The sequence below is a fragment of the Bactrocera tryoni genome, chromosome 2, assembly GCF_016617805.1.
Source record: "Bactrocera tryoni isolate S06 chromosome 2, CSIRO_BtryS06_freeze2, whole genome shotgun sequence".
In the NCBI taxonomy this organism is placed as follows: Eukaryota; Metazoa; Arthropoda; class Insecta; order Diptera; family Tephritidae; genus Bactrocera; species Bactrocera tryoni.
The window spans coordinates 50496521-50512544 of NC_052500.1; the positions used below are offsets into that span (position 1 = coordinate 50496521).

Below are 16024 nucleotides of genomic sequence, written 5' to 3' on the forward strand. Positions count from 1 at the left end.
TTAACATTACATCTACCTCGCTTAATTTTAGGTGATACGTACAACCGTCCAGCATTTAAGATTAAAAATTAAAAAAAAAAAAGTTACCAGATTGCAAAATAAAACAGAAAGTTTTTTTATGCTAAGCATATAAATCAGAATTAAAAAAAAACTGTTGTAGAATTAACATTTTCTCGCGCTAACCAAGAAAATTATTAAAAAATAAAAATTTCAATCTAATCCCAGCATGGAGATTAAAATATGAAAACTTAATTTTTATGCGCTGTAGACTCATGCAGTCTTTTCCACCTCAAATAATTAATTAAAATTCTTATAGATTAACAACCTAATACATACGTATGTAAGTCTCATAGATTGGCACTAAGAGACCTTAGGCTATCAAAACTCTCAGCAACAGTTATTAGCTTCCAAATTGAAATGAATTTAGCGAAAATTGTAGCGTGAATAATATTTAAACGCAAATTATCAATAAAATGTTAAACTAAATTACAAAACAAGTAAGGAAGGGCTAAGTTCGGGGGTCACCGAACATTTTATACTCTCGCATGATAAAGTGATAATCGAGATTTCATTATACGTCATTTACATATTTTCCAAATACCGTATTTTTTTAAAGTTTTATTCCGCTATCATCATTGGTTCCTAATGTATATACTCGTATTATACAGAAAAGGCATCAGATGGAATTCAAAATAGCGTTATATTGGAAGAAGGCGTGGTTATGAACCGATTTCACCCATATTTCGTACATGTCATCAGGGTGTTGAGAAAATATTATATACCGAATTTCATTGAAATCGGTCTAGTAGTTCCTGAGATATGGTTTTTGGTCCATAAGTGGGCGAGGCCACGCCCATTTTCAATTAAAAAAAAAGCTTGGGTGCAGCTTCCTTCTGCAATTTCTTCCGTAAATTTTAGTGTTTCTGACGTTTTTTGTTAGTCGGTTAACGCACTTTTAGTGATTTTCAACATAACCTTTGTATGGGAGGTGGGCGTGGTTATTATCCGATTTCTTCCATGTTTGAACTGTATGTGGGAATGCCTGAAGAAAACGACTCTGTAGAGTTTGGTAGACATAGCTATAGTAGTTTCCGAGATACGTGCAAAAAACTTAGTAGGGGGCGGGGCCACGCCCACTTTTCCAAAAAAATTGCGTCCAAATTTGCCCCTCCCTAATGCGATTCTTTGTGCCAAATTTCACTTTAATATCTTTATTTATGGCTTAGTTATGACACTTTATAGGTTTTCGGTTTCCGCCATTTTGTGGGCGTGGCAGGTGGCCGATTTTGCCCATCTTCGAACTTAACCTTCTTATGGAGCCAAGGAATACGTGTACCAAGTTTCATCATGATATCTCAATTTTTACTCAAGTTACAGCTTGCACGGACGGACGGACAGACGGACGGACGGACAGACAGACATCCGGATTTCGACTATACTCGTCGCCCTGATCACTTTGGTATACATAACCCTATATCTGACTCTTTTAGTTTTAGGACTTACAAACAACCGTTATGTGAACAAAACTATAATACTCTCCTTAGCAACATTGTTGCGAGAGTATAATAAATAAACGCAAAGCACGCGAACGAAGCAAAAAAAATGATTTAGATTGCGCATTATGCCTTTCAAAATATATTCAAAAATATATATGTACATATGTACTATATATGGGCTTAAACGTGCGTTTGTGTATGTGCATGACGAAATCAGCAGAAAGGCATCAATCATTTGTCAAATAAGACGTTGTGATTGATATGCGGCCTAATGGTGGCTAATTTTTAAGTTTCTTGCGCACTTACCTATATATTTATGTACATACAAGTACATACATACATATATGATATATAAGTAGTATACTGCTGGCAGCGACTAGTAGACGAATGAGCAAATAAAGATGAAGTGAGTGAAGAAAAGTACGATATATGGCATAAGCAACTTAAAGTTGAGACGAATTGACCGGCGATGTTGAGAAGCATACCAACAAATGCACGTATGTACTATAGTATATGTATGTTCATATGTGGTTGTTTGTGTTTTTTCAAACTGTGCTAAGTGGCGGCTTAGCACAGCTTAACATGTCAGTATGCCGCCTGAATTATGGACAAAACGAATGTCTATTAAGCGGCAAAATATTGTAAAAATAGTCAGACCAACAACAAATACTATGACTGTGCACAGTGCCAATAACAACAATATTTGACTTATATGTATTTACACATAGAGCAATGCATTTTATAAGCGTATGTACAACTGTTTACAACATGTGATTAGCAAACAAAATGACTGATGGACATTGTGTCAAGAGGCCGAGTGTTTGATTTCGCCATTTGTTAGCAACCGTTTGACAAGCCACATACCAGATGATTGACGGACGTCCGAGCAAACGTAGACATATACAAATCTTTAAAGATACATATATACAGATACATACATATCTACGAATGAGTAATATGACGCAGAGTTAGAGAGATGTACAAAACGCTTGACAGATTAACCCTACGATTTATGGAAACACGTAGCACATGGGTAAAGCTGGACAATCATTAGTAACACAAGTTGTTTGCAATAGTCAAACCAGAGCTAAAATTACCTCAAAACATATTTAAAAATGTTAATGTTTCAAGTTATAAAAATTATGACAAATCTTTGATTGTTTTTAACACTCTTCACTAAAGAACTTAGGTTGGACCCAATTTCCTACCAACATCGAGAAATTATTTTCTACTAGCGGCCAAGCAATGGCAAAACTACAAATGAATTTCTTTGGTTTCAAGCTACTACATCTCTTGTTAGCCTTTAATATTAAGAAGAGGCTGAAACTTTCTGAATTTTCTCTTTGTATGTTTTAGTTTTTTAATTCAGATACTGAATAACATTAAGTTCGCTGAATTCCAGGCAGACGAAAAACACATTCAATATCTTTTCGCTAGATAAAATATACCGGAGTCATCACCGACTTAAATATTCACATTTTATATCCTGAACAGGCCTTAATATGGCCACTTGTCACAATTTTGCAACATTTATAAGAAACCATATAAATTATACAAATATATACATATATAGTATAATTAATCAGCATGGTGAGCTGTCTGTCTACCTGTGCAACAGCGCTATAAATTCCGAATATAGTTTTCAGGTCGGAACAATATGGCAGCTATGTACAGGGTGGGCCATCTAACGTTTTAAATTTGAATTATCTATATTTCGACATTGGAAACGTCAATTACCATGCGGAAAGTGACAGATATTCAGTAAAAAGTCTAAAATTTACGAAATGGGTCGCTATTCACTAGAAGAAAACTGGGAAATATTGAAAATTTGAAAGTTTGACCGAGGATGGTCAATTTTACCGAAAAATCATCTTTTCGGACGAGGCTCATTTTCACCTCGATGGTTACGTTAACAAGCAGAATTGTCACATTTCGGGCGCTACATACCATACAGCAAACGCTGCACTCAATCTTTTACGCCCTATCTTCGAAAATCGCATAATCAGCAAAAGAGGTAATGTGAATTGGCCTCCCAGAAGCTGTGAGTTAACTTCGTTGGACTATTTTCTGTGAGGAGCTGTTAAAGATAAATGTTACGCCATCCATCCAGAAACAACTCAAGATCTAAAGTACGAGATTCAAGCTGCTGTAGCTGCCATAAGGTCTGAAACCATCGAGAAATTACTCCGAACTTGGGTGGATGGGATAAGCTACTGTAAACTCAGCCGTGGTGGTCATTTGTCCAAAATTGTTTTCCCCAAATAAATTTTATAAAACAACCTTTTAAATAAATGTTAGACATTTGAAAAATATTAAACCTTTTTTTCTTTATTGACTTTTTAAATTTAAAATTTTATATGGCCCACCCGTTATATGCCGTACAAACTGACTGTTCAAAATCAAGTACTTGTGTGGAAAGTATTTTATTTGTGAAGTGTGTGCTATTTGATAACCGGTTTTTTGGGTCCCGGTCAAAGCGGAAACGCATGAAACTGTAAAGTCTATGAGGTTGCTAGAGAGCGTACCCTTGCCCTTATTTCAATTGAGTCTCAACGAGTCGATACTCCACTGCGAGGCCTTTCTGGCCCAAAGTGGAATTCAAGAGCTGTCACTGAACTTCTTGTGGTGAGATTAAATTTATTTTCGCACCGGGAGAAAGCGAAGTGGAACTATCTGTACACATTTTGTCAACTGTCCAGCATTTTATATCCTGACCAGGGATTTAGCCATGTCCGTCTGTCTGTATGTATATATACGAACTAGTCCCTCAGTTTTTAAGATATCGTTTTGAAATTTTGTAAACTTCATTTTCTTTTCAAGAAGCTGCTCATTTGTCGGAACTGCCGATATCGGACTACTTTAACACATAGCTGCCATACAAACTGAACGATCGTAATCAAGTTCTTGTATGGAAAACTTTCACATTTGACAATGTATCTTCACAAAAGTTGGCACAGGCTATTTTCTAAGATAATAATGTAATATACGAAAAAATTGTTCAGATCGGCTTTTTATAGCATATAGCTGCTATACAAACTGAACGATCCGATTTTAGTGCTGGTATTGAAAACTTTCGCATTTGATGTGGTATTTTCACGGATTACTGCTTAAGGTAATAATATAATCTCCGAAAAAATTGTTCAGATCGGATTACTATAGCATATAGCTTCCATACAAACTGAAGACAAAGTTACTAAAAGAAATGCACCTGTGAAGGGTATATTAGCTTCGGTGCAGCCGAAGTTAACTTTTTTTTTTGTTCTAAACTGAGATTGAATACTTTCGACGCGGTAGAAGCACGATAGGTGAACCTGGCGAAGTTGTATCTCACCCTCAATATTCCCAAATTAGATTAATATGGCTATCTAAATTAATGAAAAACATAAAATTTTTTATATTGCTTAAGTAAACTAAGCTTAGACCTCCACTCTTGATAATAAAAATAGACGTATGTACACTTTTTGATTTTATAATTCACCTTCGTTTTTAATGTTCCTCCTCGATTAAATATCGATCATTCGCAGTATATTTGCAAATCTCAACATACCTAACTGTCAGCATACAGAAGTTGAATAATTCATATCCACACTAATGTGTTGTGACGCCTTCTCCATCATACTTACTTGGTTACAAACACATACATGTTCGTATTACGCTATTGCTTCATGCGGTAGCCGCGCATGCGCACAAAGCGCCACCTCGCATACTGCGTCTCTTTCCAAATATTTATACGCTTTCGCCTTTTATGCTGGGCTATATTCAAGTTTAGCCACTTTAATTAATAATGTAATATTTTACCGCCACTTGACAGTCTAATTTGTGATTCGTTTTATAGTCCGACAACGCTCAACGATAAATTATTTGGGATGTGTATATACATATGTACATATATACATATCATATGCAAGTTATATTTTTTGTTGTTCATATGCCTGAGTTGAAGTAGGTATACATTTATTATTATTATTATTTTTAATTCTGCTCAGACTCATTTCGCTGTTTAATTTATTTGTTCAAATTAAATTTGCATTATATTGTTAGCTGAGTGCTTGTTAGGGAGTACCTGTTGCGGGCCAAAGCAAGCCGCCCAATCCGGCTACGCTCATCCACATGCGAGATTTCTCTGCCTGAATTGTCTTTCGCCTTATTTCGCGTTATTGTTGCTTTTGTTAGCCATTCATTTGTGTGCTGTCAGCCATGTGCCGATTTAAAAACTCATAAATTAAGTTAATTCCGTGTGGGTTTCATTAATTTTCCTCATACAAAAGTAAATAATTAATGCTCTCACTAAACTGTATAAGCAATAAGATATGTTTAGTATTGATATACGATTATAAATGAATTGGAATTAACATATTTCGATAATATTTTTGGTGAATAATATGCGAGCGCTTTCTTACTTCATTCCCTGTTCCCAGCTGCCGATTGCCCACTTTACTTTTAAGCGTTTCGAATGTAATTTCTCTAGCTTTAAATTGCTGAAATCAACTGTTCTATTATTTTTTTTAACCAAAAAGGTTATCTTTTATTCTCTCACCTTGTTATCGATTCAATGAAATAAAACTAAAACTGCGTAAGATTTATTTATAAGCTCATTATGCAAATATTGACTGCAGATTTGTAGATGTCAGCATGTTTATAAACAACATTGATTTGAATCTGAAAGGCATTCTATGACAAAATATGGTTACGAATTTACATTTGACTAATTTTTAAAATATGCACGCATGCCAAACGAGACCACACAAAATCATTAAGTGACAAAGTTTATTGTATTTGACCGCCTTTAAAAACAGGTTAAATCGACAAGCTTGCTGCGTGTTCAGCTAATTTAAATGTTAACATTTTTGCCAAATCAATTTCAGTTCTAAGCAAACGAATATAGTGGTTTAAAGTTGTACTAAATTCTTGAAATAGTTTGTCGTCAGAGGTTGTCCGCTTATATGTACCAGGTGTGTTCCAAAGTAAACAGGACTTTAAAAAAAAAGAGAACAAATAGTTTTTTTCGGCAAAATCAATTTATTTTATTCAAAATAAACTCTTTCTGCTTCAATACAGCTTTTTGCACGGTCCAAAAGTCGACATGCTTACTAGTGTTTTAGCTCGTTGGCCGATATGGCCGCCAGAATGTCAGTGCAAGCCTTTTGAATTGCCTCTACGTCTGCATAACGTTTTCCTTTCATGGACAAATGCATTTTTCTGAAAAGGAAGAACAGATAACAGGTAACAGGTGAATACGGGGAGTGGTTAATTGTAAAAATGTGATTTTTGGTCAAATAATCATCCTTCGACTGTGGGATTCTGAGCAATTTTTGGTCGTCAGTCAATTTGTGCGGAACAAACCGTGCTCACACCTTTCGTAAATCCACATGTTCGGTCAAAATGCGATAAATCGATGTTTTGGAGATGTTCAATTCCATTTCCATTAATTTCAATGATGATTTCGGCTGACTTTTGATGAATTCACGCACAGTTTCGATGGAATTTCCGGTGATCACGGATTTTGATTGGCCCACATGTTGATCGTCATTTATGTCCTCACGACCACTTTGAAAACGTTGAAACCACTCGTGCACTCTGCTACGGGATAGGCAATCATCGCTATAAACTTGTTTCATCAATTAAAACGTTTTGGTAAAAGTTTTACCAATTTTAAAACAAAATTTAATGTTGGCTCTTTGTTCGAAGCTCATTTTCGCACCGATAACACAAACATACTGACACCTAAAACGCAATAACTTCACTTCCAATCAATAAAATGTCATGAAATTCTCACTGGACAATCGATAAAGATAGCAGATTCTAACGCAGTAGTCGACATATAGATGGTGCCCCCCGGGGCGCTAGATTCAAATAGTCCTGTTTACTTTGGAACGCACCTTGTAGCCGGTGACAGAGTATAATTTTCAACTGATTTAATGCTATTAAGATATTTCACGAATTGTCCAATTCGATCGCCTTAATTTTTGATATCAAGCAGATAAATTGCAATGAATTGCCCGCATTCCGCGCAGAAAGATGTACCAATGTATGAGACATTGTTCGTTTTGAAACCCCACAGTTATGACGAGGGTTAGGTTTTTAAATGTGCGGTTTTCAATGCGAAAACACTGCTTTCGGAATTGTCTTTTTTTAAAAGCTACCACCAGATTTATACTCAGTTGGTTTATAATGAACAGAAAGCGAACCATCGGTGGCCGCATTTCTTCAAAATTAAGCTGGCCATAATGTTACAATCGATGGGAAAACCTTATGTTGATGTTTTCATACAGTCAACGAGTCAATCAATTTACTGAAACAAAAACTTCTGGTGAGCGGATTATCTCGCATCATGGGCCTTTGGTTTTCCTCCAAAATCGTGCAAATTCACACCGCCTGACTATTTTTTGGGGGTTTATAAGGTCCCATCTGCTGCAAAATGTGGTCGAAAATTGCACTTGTTGTCTGAATTTTTACGAGCCAGTACCAGGTCATTTGCCATAACATTATATTATATGCGTTTTATTTCTGGTTGAAAATCACATGTCCGAAATATTGATTTTAAAATCAATGTAGAAAGCAATGGGAAAAGTCACCCAGATAATCGGAAGTCATTTTATTATTTAAAGCACGATCTAGACCATTTTCATTCATTCAGCGCTGAAGCACTTACTTTTTATGGAGAACTTATCCACTTATGGGCCAAAAAAAGCGAATTTTTAGAATTGTTTCTGAGAAAACTTCTAATTTATTGAAACAATTTGAATACATAATATGTTATCTTTTAACTGTATTTCAAGACTTGGTACTAATAAAAATATTTATTTGGGAAGGAACTTGAGCTGATCTCCGGGAGCTCCTTTTAAAAAATACCATTTGCGGTGACCAGTACAGCTCTGAACTGGATCCTCTGAAATTATAAACCCAAACAGATATCGTTCAAGTAATGTTAAATCTAGTAAAGAGTATTGAAGGAATAAGCAAAATAAAGCTGTTTGACCAAATGGCGTTTTCTAAAAAAAAATCGATTTTTGATCAAAATTTCGGTCATAAATTGTTCATTAAAAAAATATTTTTTCGGTGAGAAAAAATCTTCGTTTAATTACTAAAAACTAGTTTTAAGAGGCTCGTGTTAAAATTCGATGGTAATTGTTTTAGCCGTTTTCGAGTAATGTTCGCCACCGACTTTGAAAACACCATTTTGAGGAAAACGCGCTTAAAGTTTGGAACACACATTAAAAATTTTCACCGGAACGATATGAAATTTTCTGTGTGTACTCGTAAGTATATGTACATTCAGAAAATAAAATTAAAAAAAAACCGATATACGGTGTATTGGGGCACAGAATATTTGTATATGCTCAAATAGACTTGGAAACATATTTTCAAGGATTTTTATAAAAAGGCATGTAACTCGCACACTGACCGACATATTCCACATTAGCAGGGACGGATCCAGCAATAGCTTTTATGGGGGGATAAACACATTTACTTGAAACATGAAGATCAACACATTAAAAATAGTAGTCTTTATACAGTTTAATATCATGGTGGAAGCACATTATAGACCGTAGACGCGTGGGTGATATACTTTATTGCAATGTATAATACTGTAGTCAGAGCGTTCAGAGCTCGCATTCGTCACAGAAATTGTGCATAATAAGCGAAGAAAACTATGAATTATCGGATATATGTCTACATCGAGGTTCTTCAATATTTCCAAAGCAGTAGTCGGTAAGTTGTTGTCTTTTGACGTTTGCTTCTGCACTCAATGGCACTAACAGTGATCAAGTTCACCTTTGAGCTTCAAACGTCGCACGATATTGTCATTATCCAAATGATTTTGGAATCTTTCCATCAAGCAGTCAATAAGATTTTCCATTTGATTTTCAAAGCACATACTTTTTCTGGCAGCAGCAAACTAAAAACCACGCAGTACTTCTCTGGAAAAGCGCGTCTTCAAAACTTTGCCGAATGTATACAATAGATGAATGTACACTGAGACACTTGAGTGTTCTTCGCAAGTTCTTATGCAGAAATTTTCGCGTGTTGTTTCGTCGGCCGCAGATTATTGGTTTTTCTTCGTCAACTTTCAGTTCTGCAGCCATTTTTTCGGATCGAAAATGTTCCTCAACTGTTTGTCTTCGATTTCGGAACATTGCAGTCAGCGTATCTATCATATTTGAGGCCCTTGCCAGATCGATCGATTCTTTCTGAAAAATCACGCTGAGTGAATGAATTACAGATATAATATCAAATAGGCAAAAAATCCCAATTATAAAATTAAATTTGAACACGGCTGCGTTGAGTATACTTGTTTCATATATTCCGCGGAAAATGTATCAATCGAACATATGGAGCTAAATACAGCATCTATTTCAAGTTCTCAATCAAGCCGCGTCGCTTCAAATTTAGCACTTTTAGTTATGGATCTGATTGGATTTATTAACAATTTAATTATTAATTATTAATCTGCGTACGTTGCTACACTTTGCAACTTTGATGGTATCTAAGCATTATTTATTATATTCAAAAATGGAGACAGTCTTTAATGAAATAAAATGGCAAATATCTAGATTATAACTGTTTCTGTTACTTTATATTTTTTCAGATATTAAATTTACTAATAAGTCGTTTAGCCCTTGGGGGCTTCCCTCGTCCCGTCCGTCCCCCTCCCACAGGGACACCGCTGACATTGGGTACACTCATGGCCACGCAAACTTTACCACTATACTTTCTTAAATTTATTTTCGGACTTTTTTTTTGCGTTCGGGATTTTCATCAATTTTTTTTGTTATGTTTTTTATGTTTTAGTAAGCATAAGTAAACTAAATTATATTATCTAATTATAATTATAGTTTTTAATTTTTTACGTTTAATGAGTAAAACACAAATTGGCTTTTCTGTGCTTATACAAACACTTATTGGTTTTAAAGTGTAATACCGACTAAACGTAAAAATAAAATAAAATATTAATTTCAAGTATATCGCAAATGAAATTAAATTACAAAAAAAAAATATCAGTTTTTCATCGCATATCGTCTCTTACATTTCGAGCTCATTTTGTAAAGCACACTATCTTTCCGTTGATTTATCTATAGCTGAATGTGTTTTGTTTCTAATTTTTAATATTTTTGATTAATAGCATGTTATTAACTTATTTCTAAATAAAAAATTCCCATACCGAAAAAAGTACCGCTATAAAATGTAGTCAAATACGCACAATACTTGAAAATTTGATGAAACGGTGCATATTTGAACTAAATCTGATGACTGTAACACCTTTTATAAAGCATTGAATAAAGAGCAAAAAAGCGGAAGGGAGATATTTGACAACCTAATATTATTGTTTCTATTAGGTACCTGGTGACTATGCTTTTACTTTTTTGTTGCTTTTAAAAGAATTCGCTTACAAAGTACGGGAAGGCGAAAAAACTTTCTTAAAATATTTGAAAATATGGAAACACTTTAAATTTTAAGTTGCTTTATTAGTATAAAATGAAGTATTAATGAAAATTTTAGTTAAACGTCGCGAAACAATAAAACTTTTTACAAAAAATCAACAAGTATCAGTCCATAACATTATTAGATAGAAAACAACAGCTTAATGACCACCATGGCCATGACCACTATCATGGCCACCGTGATGATGGATAGCAACACCATGTTCTTGCTTGATGGAGAAACCGCTAGAATGGTGGCCATGACCGTGTTCATGACCATATCCATGTCCATGACCATATCCATGTCCATGACCGTGGCCGCCATCATCGCCACCTTCATGGGATTTGACCTCAGCGTGACCGCCATAGTAGCTAGTGTGTCCGTGATCAGCAACATGATGGTGTGTGGGTTCACGATGTACGACGGCATGGAAACCGCTATGCTTGTCAGCTGTATAGTGGACAGTTCTCTTGTGACCATCGGCATCAATCAGCTCGTAGTGTCCGGATACTTTATGGCCATCACGTTTTTCGCTTTGCCCTTTGAAATCGCCCGTCTTCTTGTCCTTAACACCATAGTTGAAATGGTACTCGGCATGTGAATCATGGCCATCACCATGCTCGTGACCGCCTCCATGATGACCGTGGTGATCATGATGATCGTCATGTGAGACTAAATGCACCGAAGCGTGACTGGAAGCACTGTGGCCATGCCCTTCATGACCACCGTGACCACCAAGTCCACCAAGTCCACCATGTCCACCATGACCACCATGTCCACCATGTCCTCCATGTCCACCATGTTCATGATGACCATATGGCGAGGCATTAACCACTGCCAGTGCGAAGCAAAGTGAAAGGGTAGCGATAACCTAACCAAAAAGGAGTAATTAAATATTCATAAACATAATAGGAGATGTTGTGCAAATTAAACTTACCTTAAAAGCCATTGTTCCAAACTTAACTACAAGCTGTGATAGATCTGAGCGAACTGTGCCTAATTCCCAGTTGACCTGTGTTTTTATACTAAAGCATTTTGTATGCCAAACATTTTCTTTCACTTTAGTTTCGATCGATTTCGCACCATTTTCCTATTGCCCAACAAATGTACTTCAGGCCGCTGACCATGTAATTATTCGGTAATTGCAGGTAAGACAACGCCTACCAAACAGCGAAAAGGAAAACTGTGCAAATTAGTTCATCAAACGTTATTCGCTATATGAGTTTTACTATTTTAGCATTTTTTTCGTGCTTAGTTAGAGCACGCTAATGTATTTGCATATTGAATTTTGTTGGCTTTGAAAGTCTCTTCGAAAATTCCAGGGTGTAAAAAAAACTTAGATATATCTTAGTTTTATTGTTTTCAGAGAACTCTGAACGCGCACGGCATAGTGTTACAATGCGGCTAAAATCATCAATTCGCATATTAAAATAATAAGCAAGTGCCTCTCGAGCTTATGGTGTGTTATTATGTGCATAGAGGTTGCTTTGCCTAATTCCAAATAATTGATTTGAGTTCATCTTTACACCAACAAGGGCGTTCGCCATGGACAGAAACAGGTGGTAATAACTTGGCGCTATGTCCGGTCTACATGGTGGATGCGATAAAACCTCCCATCCGAGCTCCCGAAGCTTCTGACGAATTATCAACGAAGTGTGTGGTCTGGCGTTGTCCTGGTGGAATACTACACCATTCCTGTTGGCCAATTCTGGACGCTTCTGGTCGATCGCCTGCTTCAAGCGGTCCAGTTGTTCGCAGTAGATGGTCGAATTAAGCGTCTGGGCACATGGGGGTAGCTCATAGTGGATGATTCCCTTCAAATCCCACCAAACACACAGCAAAACCTTTCTGGTCGTCATTCCCGGCTTGGCCACTGTTTGGGATGATTCACCGGCCTTCGCTCACCACCGTTTTCGCTTGATATTGTCCTATGTGGTCCATTTTTCGTCACCAGTCACCATCTACTTTAAAAATGGGTCGAGGTCGATCCGTTTCAGCAGCATATCGCAGTCGTTGATTCGGTCCAGAAGGTTTTTTTGGCGTCCAATCATGCGGCACCAAAACCTCAAACTTTTATGTGTATCCAGCCTTCTGCAGATGGTTTAAAATGGTTTGGTGACTAACTCCCATCTTCTGGGCGATGTCACGATATGCCATATACCGGTCTAACTCTGTGTTTTCCATGATTTCGTCGGTATTCGTCGCCACAGGTCTTCCGCCGGCTGGCTTATCCATGGGTCGTTTTCACCTGCTCTGAATCGTCGAAACCATTCCACCGCAAATCGAAGTGACAGAGTACCATCCCCCAAAACACCATTAATCTCACGGAATGTTTCTCTAGCGGATTTGTCTTTAACGAAGGAAAACTTTAAAATAGCGCGAGTTTCGGCGTTAGTGAACTCCATGTTTACACGTCTATAACTGTTTAACGCAATATCCAAACGAATCATGCATAGCGTCGTTTTGCAGGTTATGTTAAGGCCTCAAAGATATATAGTATTGGCAGATACGATCTCTGTAGCGCTTTATACATAGTCGCGAAATTCAAAAGACAAAAAGGGGGAAGAGGGATATTTGACAACCGAATATAGGTATATCAAATCAGCTGCTTTCGAAAATAAAGATATATTAAAGTAAAGATTCAAATGCGGAAAACTTATATTATATTTCATTCAAATGTCTTTCGCGAGCTATTAGTTTATAATCTTCCAGTTAAAAATGTATCTTAAGGGACCAGGAAGAAAATTTCATCATGTAACGATGAACGATATCAACCTTAGTAACAGTCTCCCATCGTTATTAGATCTTGGTGAAAATGAAAAAAGTACGACTACGGATTATGGTCAAATCTCAAATATCGAGACCATTCCCGACCGACTTCAACAAAATTTGCTACGTGCGACAAATCAAAATGGAATTAATATATCAGGATAAAACTTTCCACGAATAATGTATTTTAGATACTTAGGCCATATGACTAAAAATTGCTTAAATGTAACCAGAACTGCTCAAGCCCCTAGGTACCGATTATGTGGACCCAGTGCTTATAGTTGACTTTTTGCCGAAAATAACGGTCAAGATGTGAGACATACTGCTGCGGGCCAAAAATAGTAGGACTTTACTGTTTAATTATCGCGGTTAATCTTGTTAGTCGAAATATTTGTTTTCTAAGTTGGTATGACTATTATGTCAGAAATGTTACATCAAAATAATTATTAGTGCTTGTCCTTCTGAACATATAGTGAATTCGGCGGTTTTACGATGAGTGATGTTATTCAACACAGAATTTTCATTAATCAAATTTCTGGTGCCGAAAAGTTCAGAATGTTGGAAAAGGCTTTTGTTTGTCGCGAGTAAGTGTTTTTGATTGCTACAAATTATTGAAAGAAAGTAGAGAACGCGTTCTCGACGAACCACGTCCAGGATGCTTCAGAATCGACGAGTAGCTTGGATCTATGCTTTCGACCCGAAATAGACAAACAATCGGCTGAATATCGAAGCCGAAAATACCACGTAAAAGTAGGTCAAATGTCAAGGTTATGTTCAAAGGTTTCTTCGACTACCGATGTGTTGGCCACCCGAAACCTTCCGGCCGACCAATGTGTCAACAAGGAATATTATTTGAGTGTTATGCGTAGTTTGCGCGAAGCTATTCTCAAAAGGAGGCAGAAATTATGAGCCGACGACTCTTGGTTTTTGTACCACGATAATGCATCGTCGCATACTGTATTCATTCTTTGTGAATTGCTCGCCAAGTTTTCAACTAAGATCATGCCACAACCATCGTATTTGACTGCTTTGGCTTCGTGTGACTTCTGGCAATTCAGCAATATCAAATGACCGCTCCGTGTCAATTGAATTGAGTCAATCAAGGCTATTCCGGAAGTTGACTTTAACCAATGTATTGTGGATTGGTAAAAACGTTGGCACAAGTGTAATGGGTCAAGGATTACTTTGAGGGGACGGAATTTTAAAGCTGTGAACAAAGTCTTACTATTTTTCGATCATAGTAGTATAATTGAAGAGAGAGAATTTCTTCCTGATAGTAGGTGGTCTGCGCGCTACAAATGTAGTAGGTCAAAAGTCAACACATCTGTGAGACCGCTTTTCACGTCCATCCCTTTGAAAAATTGCTTTTTCATTCCGCAATTGATCTCGTATTGAATCCCTCCGTTAATTTCGGAAAGTAATTTACGCGTATATCTTTTACAATTCCATTAGTAAATTGTACCGATTTCTATCTTGCCTATACATATATTAGAATTTTGAAATAATAAGTATTTTGTAAAGAATAAAGCGAGCGGTTACCTACTTATATTTCAAATTCTTCGAATATACATATACTACTTTATTTTACTGAAATAATGCAATAAAAACTGTATCCGGTTAGAAGTCATTTAGAAGGTTAAGCAGACAGCTGGCAAAAAACAAATAGAAGTCCTCAATCAAAAAAAACTTTTATAGCAAACAATTATACCTCTTCAAAGGTATAATTACCATAAAATCTTTTGAACAAAATTAAACTGAAATATAGTACACCTAAACGTTGCTAAATAAAACTGATCCATACCTTTTTTGGGAGGAATTATAATGATATTGTCACAGATACATGAACACATTGTAATAAGATGCATAGTTTCCTCAATTTGCCTTTGAAATGTTGAAATTACTGCTCCTTAACTACAGAAATATCCAGTAAGATATAATTAAATAAAAGTGAAAAGTAAACAACAACAGTACCTGAGGTACTCAACTGATAATCCCTTATTTTGCTTGTTCATTTTACATCAATTCGTCAGTCTCAATTTTTTATACAGGTACCTGCTTGCCTTTATTGTTGCTGCTTTGAAACTCCATTCGGCTGTGTGGAAATTTCTTTCAATGACATATGTTCGTGTAATTCTTAGATGCTTTTTTGTTACATCGTCGGTATAAAATAAATTTTGTTGAGCAAAATAAGAAGAAATGTGTGTCTCCTGTTTGAGAACATTGACACATTGAACTTTAAATCTCTACTTGAAAGTAGAGTGGCGTGGTTTGAAAGAAAGGGTGCGCCCTTCCTGACACGATTCCAACACTTTGTTGGGTTATCTGCAAAAAAATCC

At 36.3% G+C, this 16024-nt stretch overlaps 1 protein-coding gene across 1 annotated transcript; it reads right to left on the reverse strand.

The window, feature by feature from the left end:
- Positions 1-11018: 11018 nt before the first annotated feature.
- Positions 11019-11868, reverse strand: LOC120769435 (histidine-rich glycoprotein-like). Its single transcript, XM_040096416.1, has 3 exons — positions 11857-11868; positions 11691-11790; positions 11019-11633 (listed from the first exon to the last, which is right to left on the reverse strand). The coding sequence occupies exons 1-3, from the start codon at positions 11866-11868 to the stop codon at positions 11080-11082; spliced, it is 666 nt and encodes a 221-aa protein (XP_039952350.1). The 3' UTR covers positions 11019-11079.
- Between the last annotated feature and the right edge of the window lie 4156 nt (positions 11869-16024).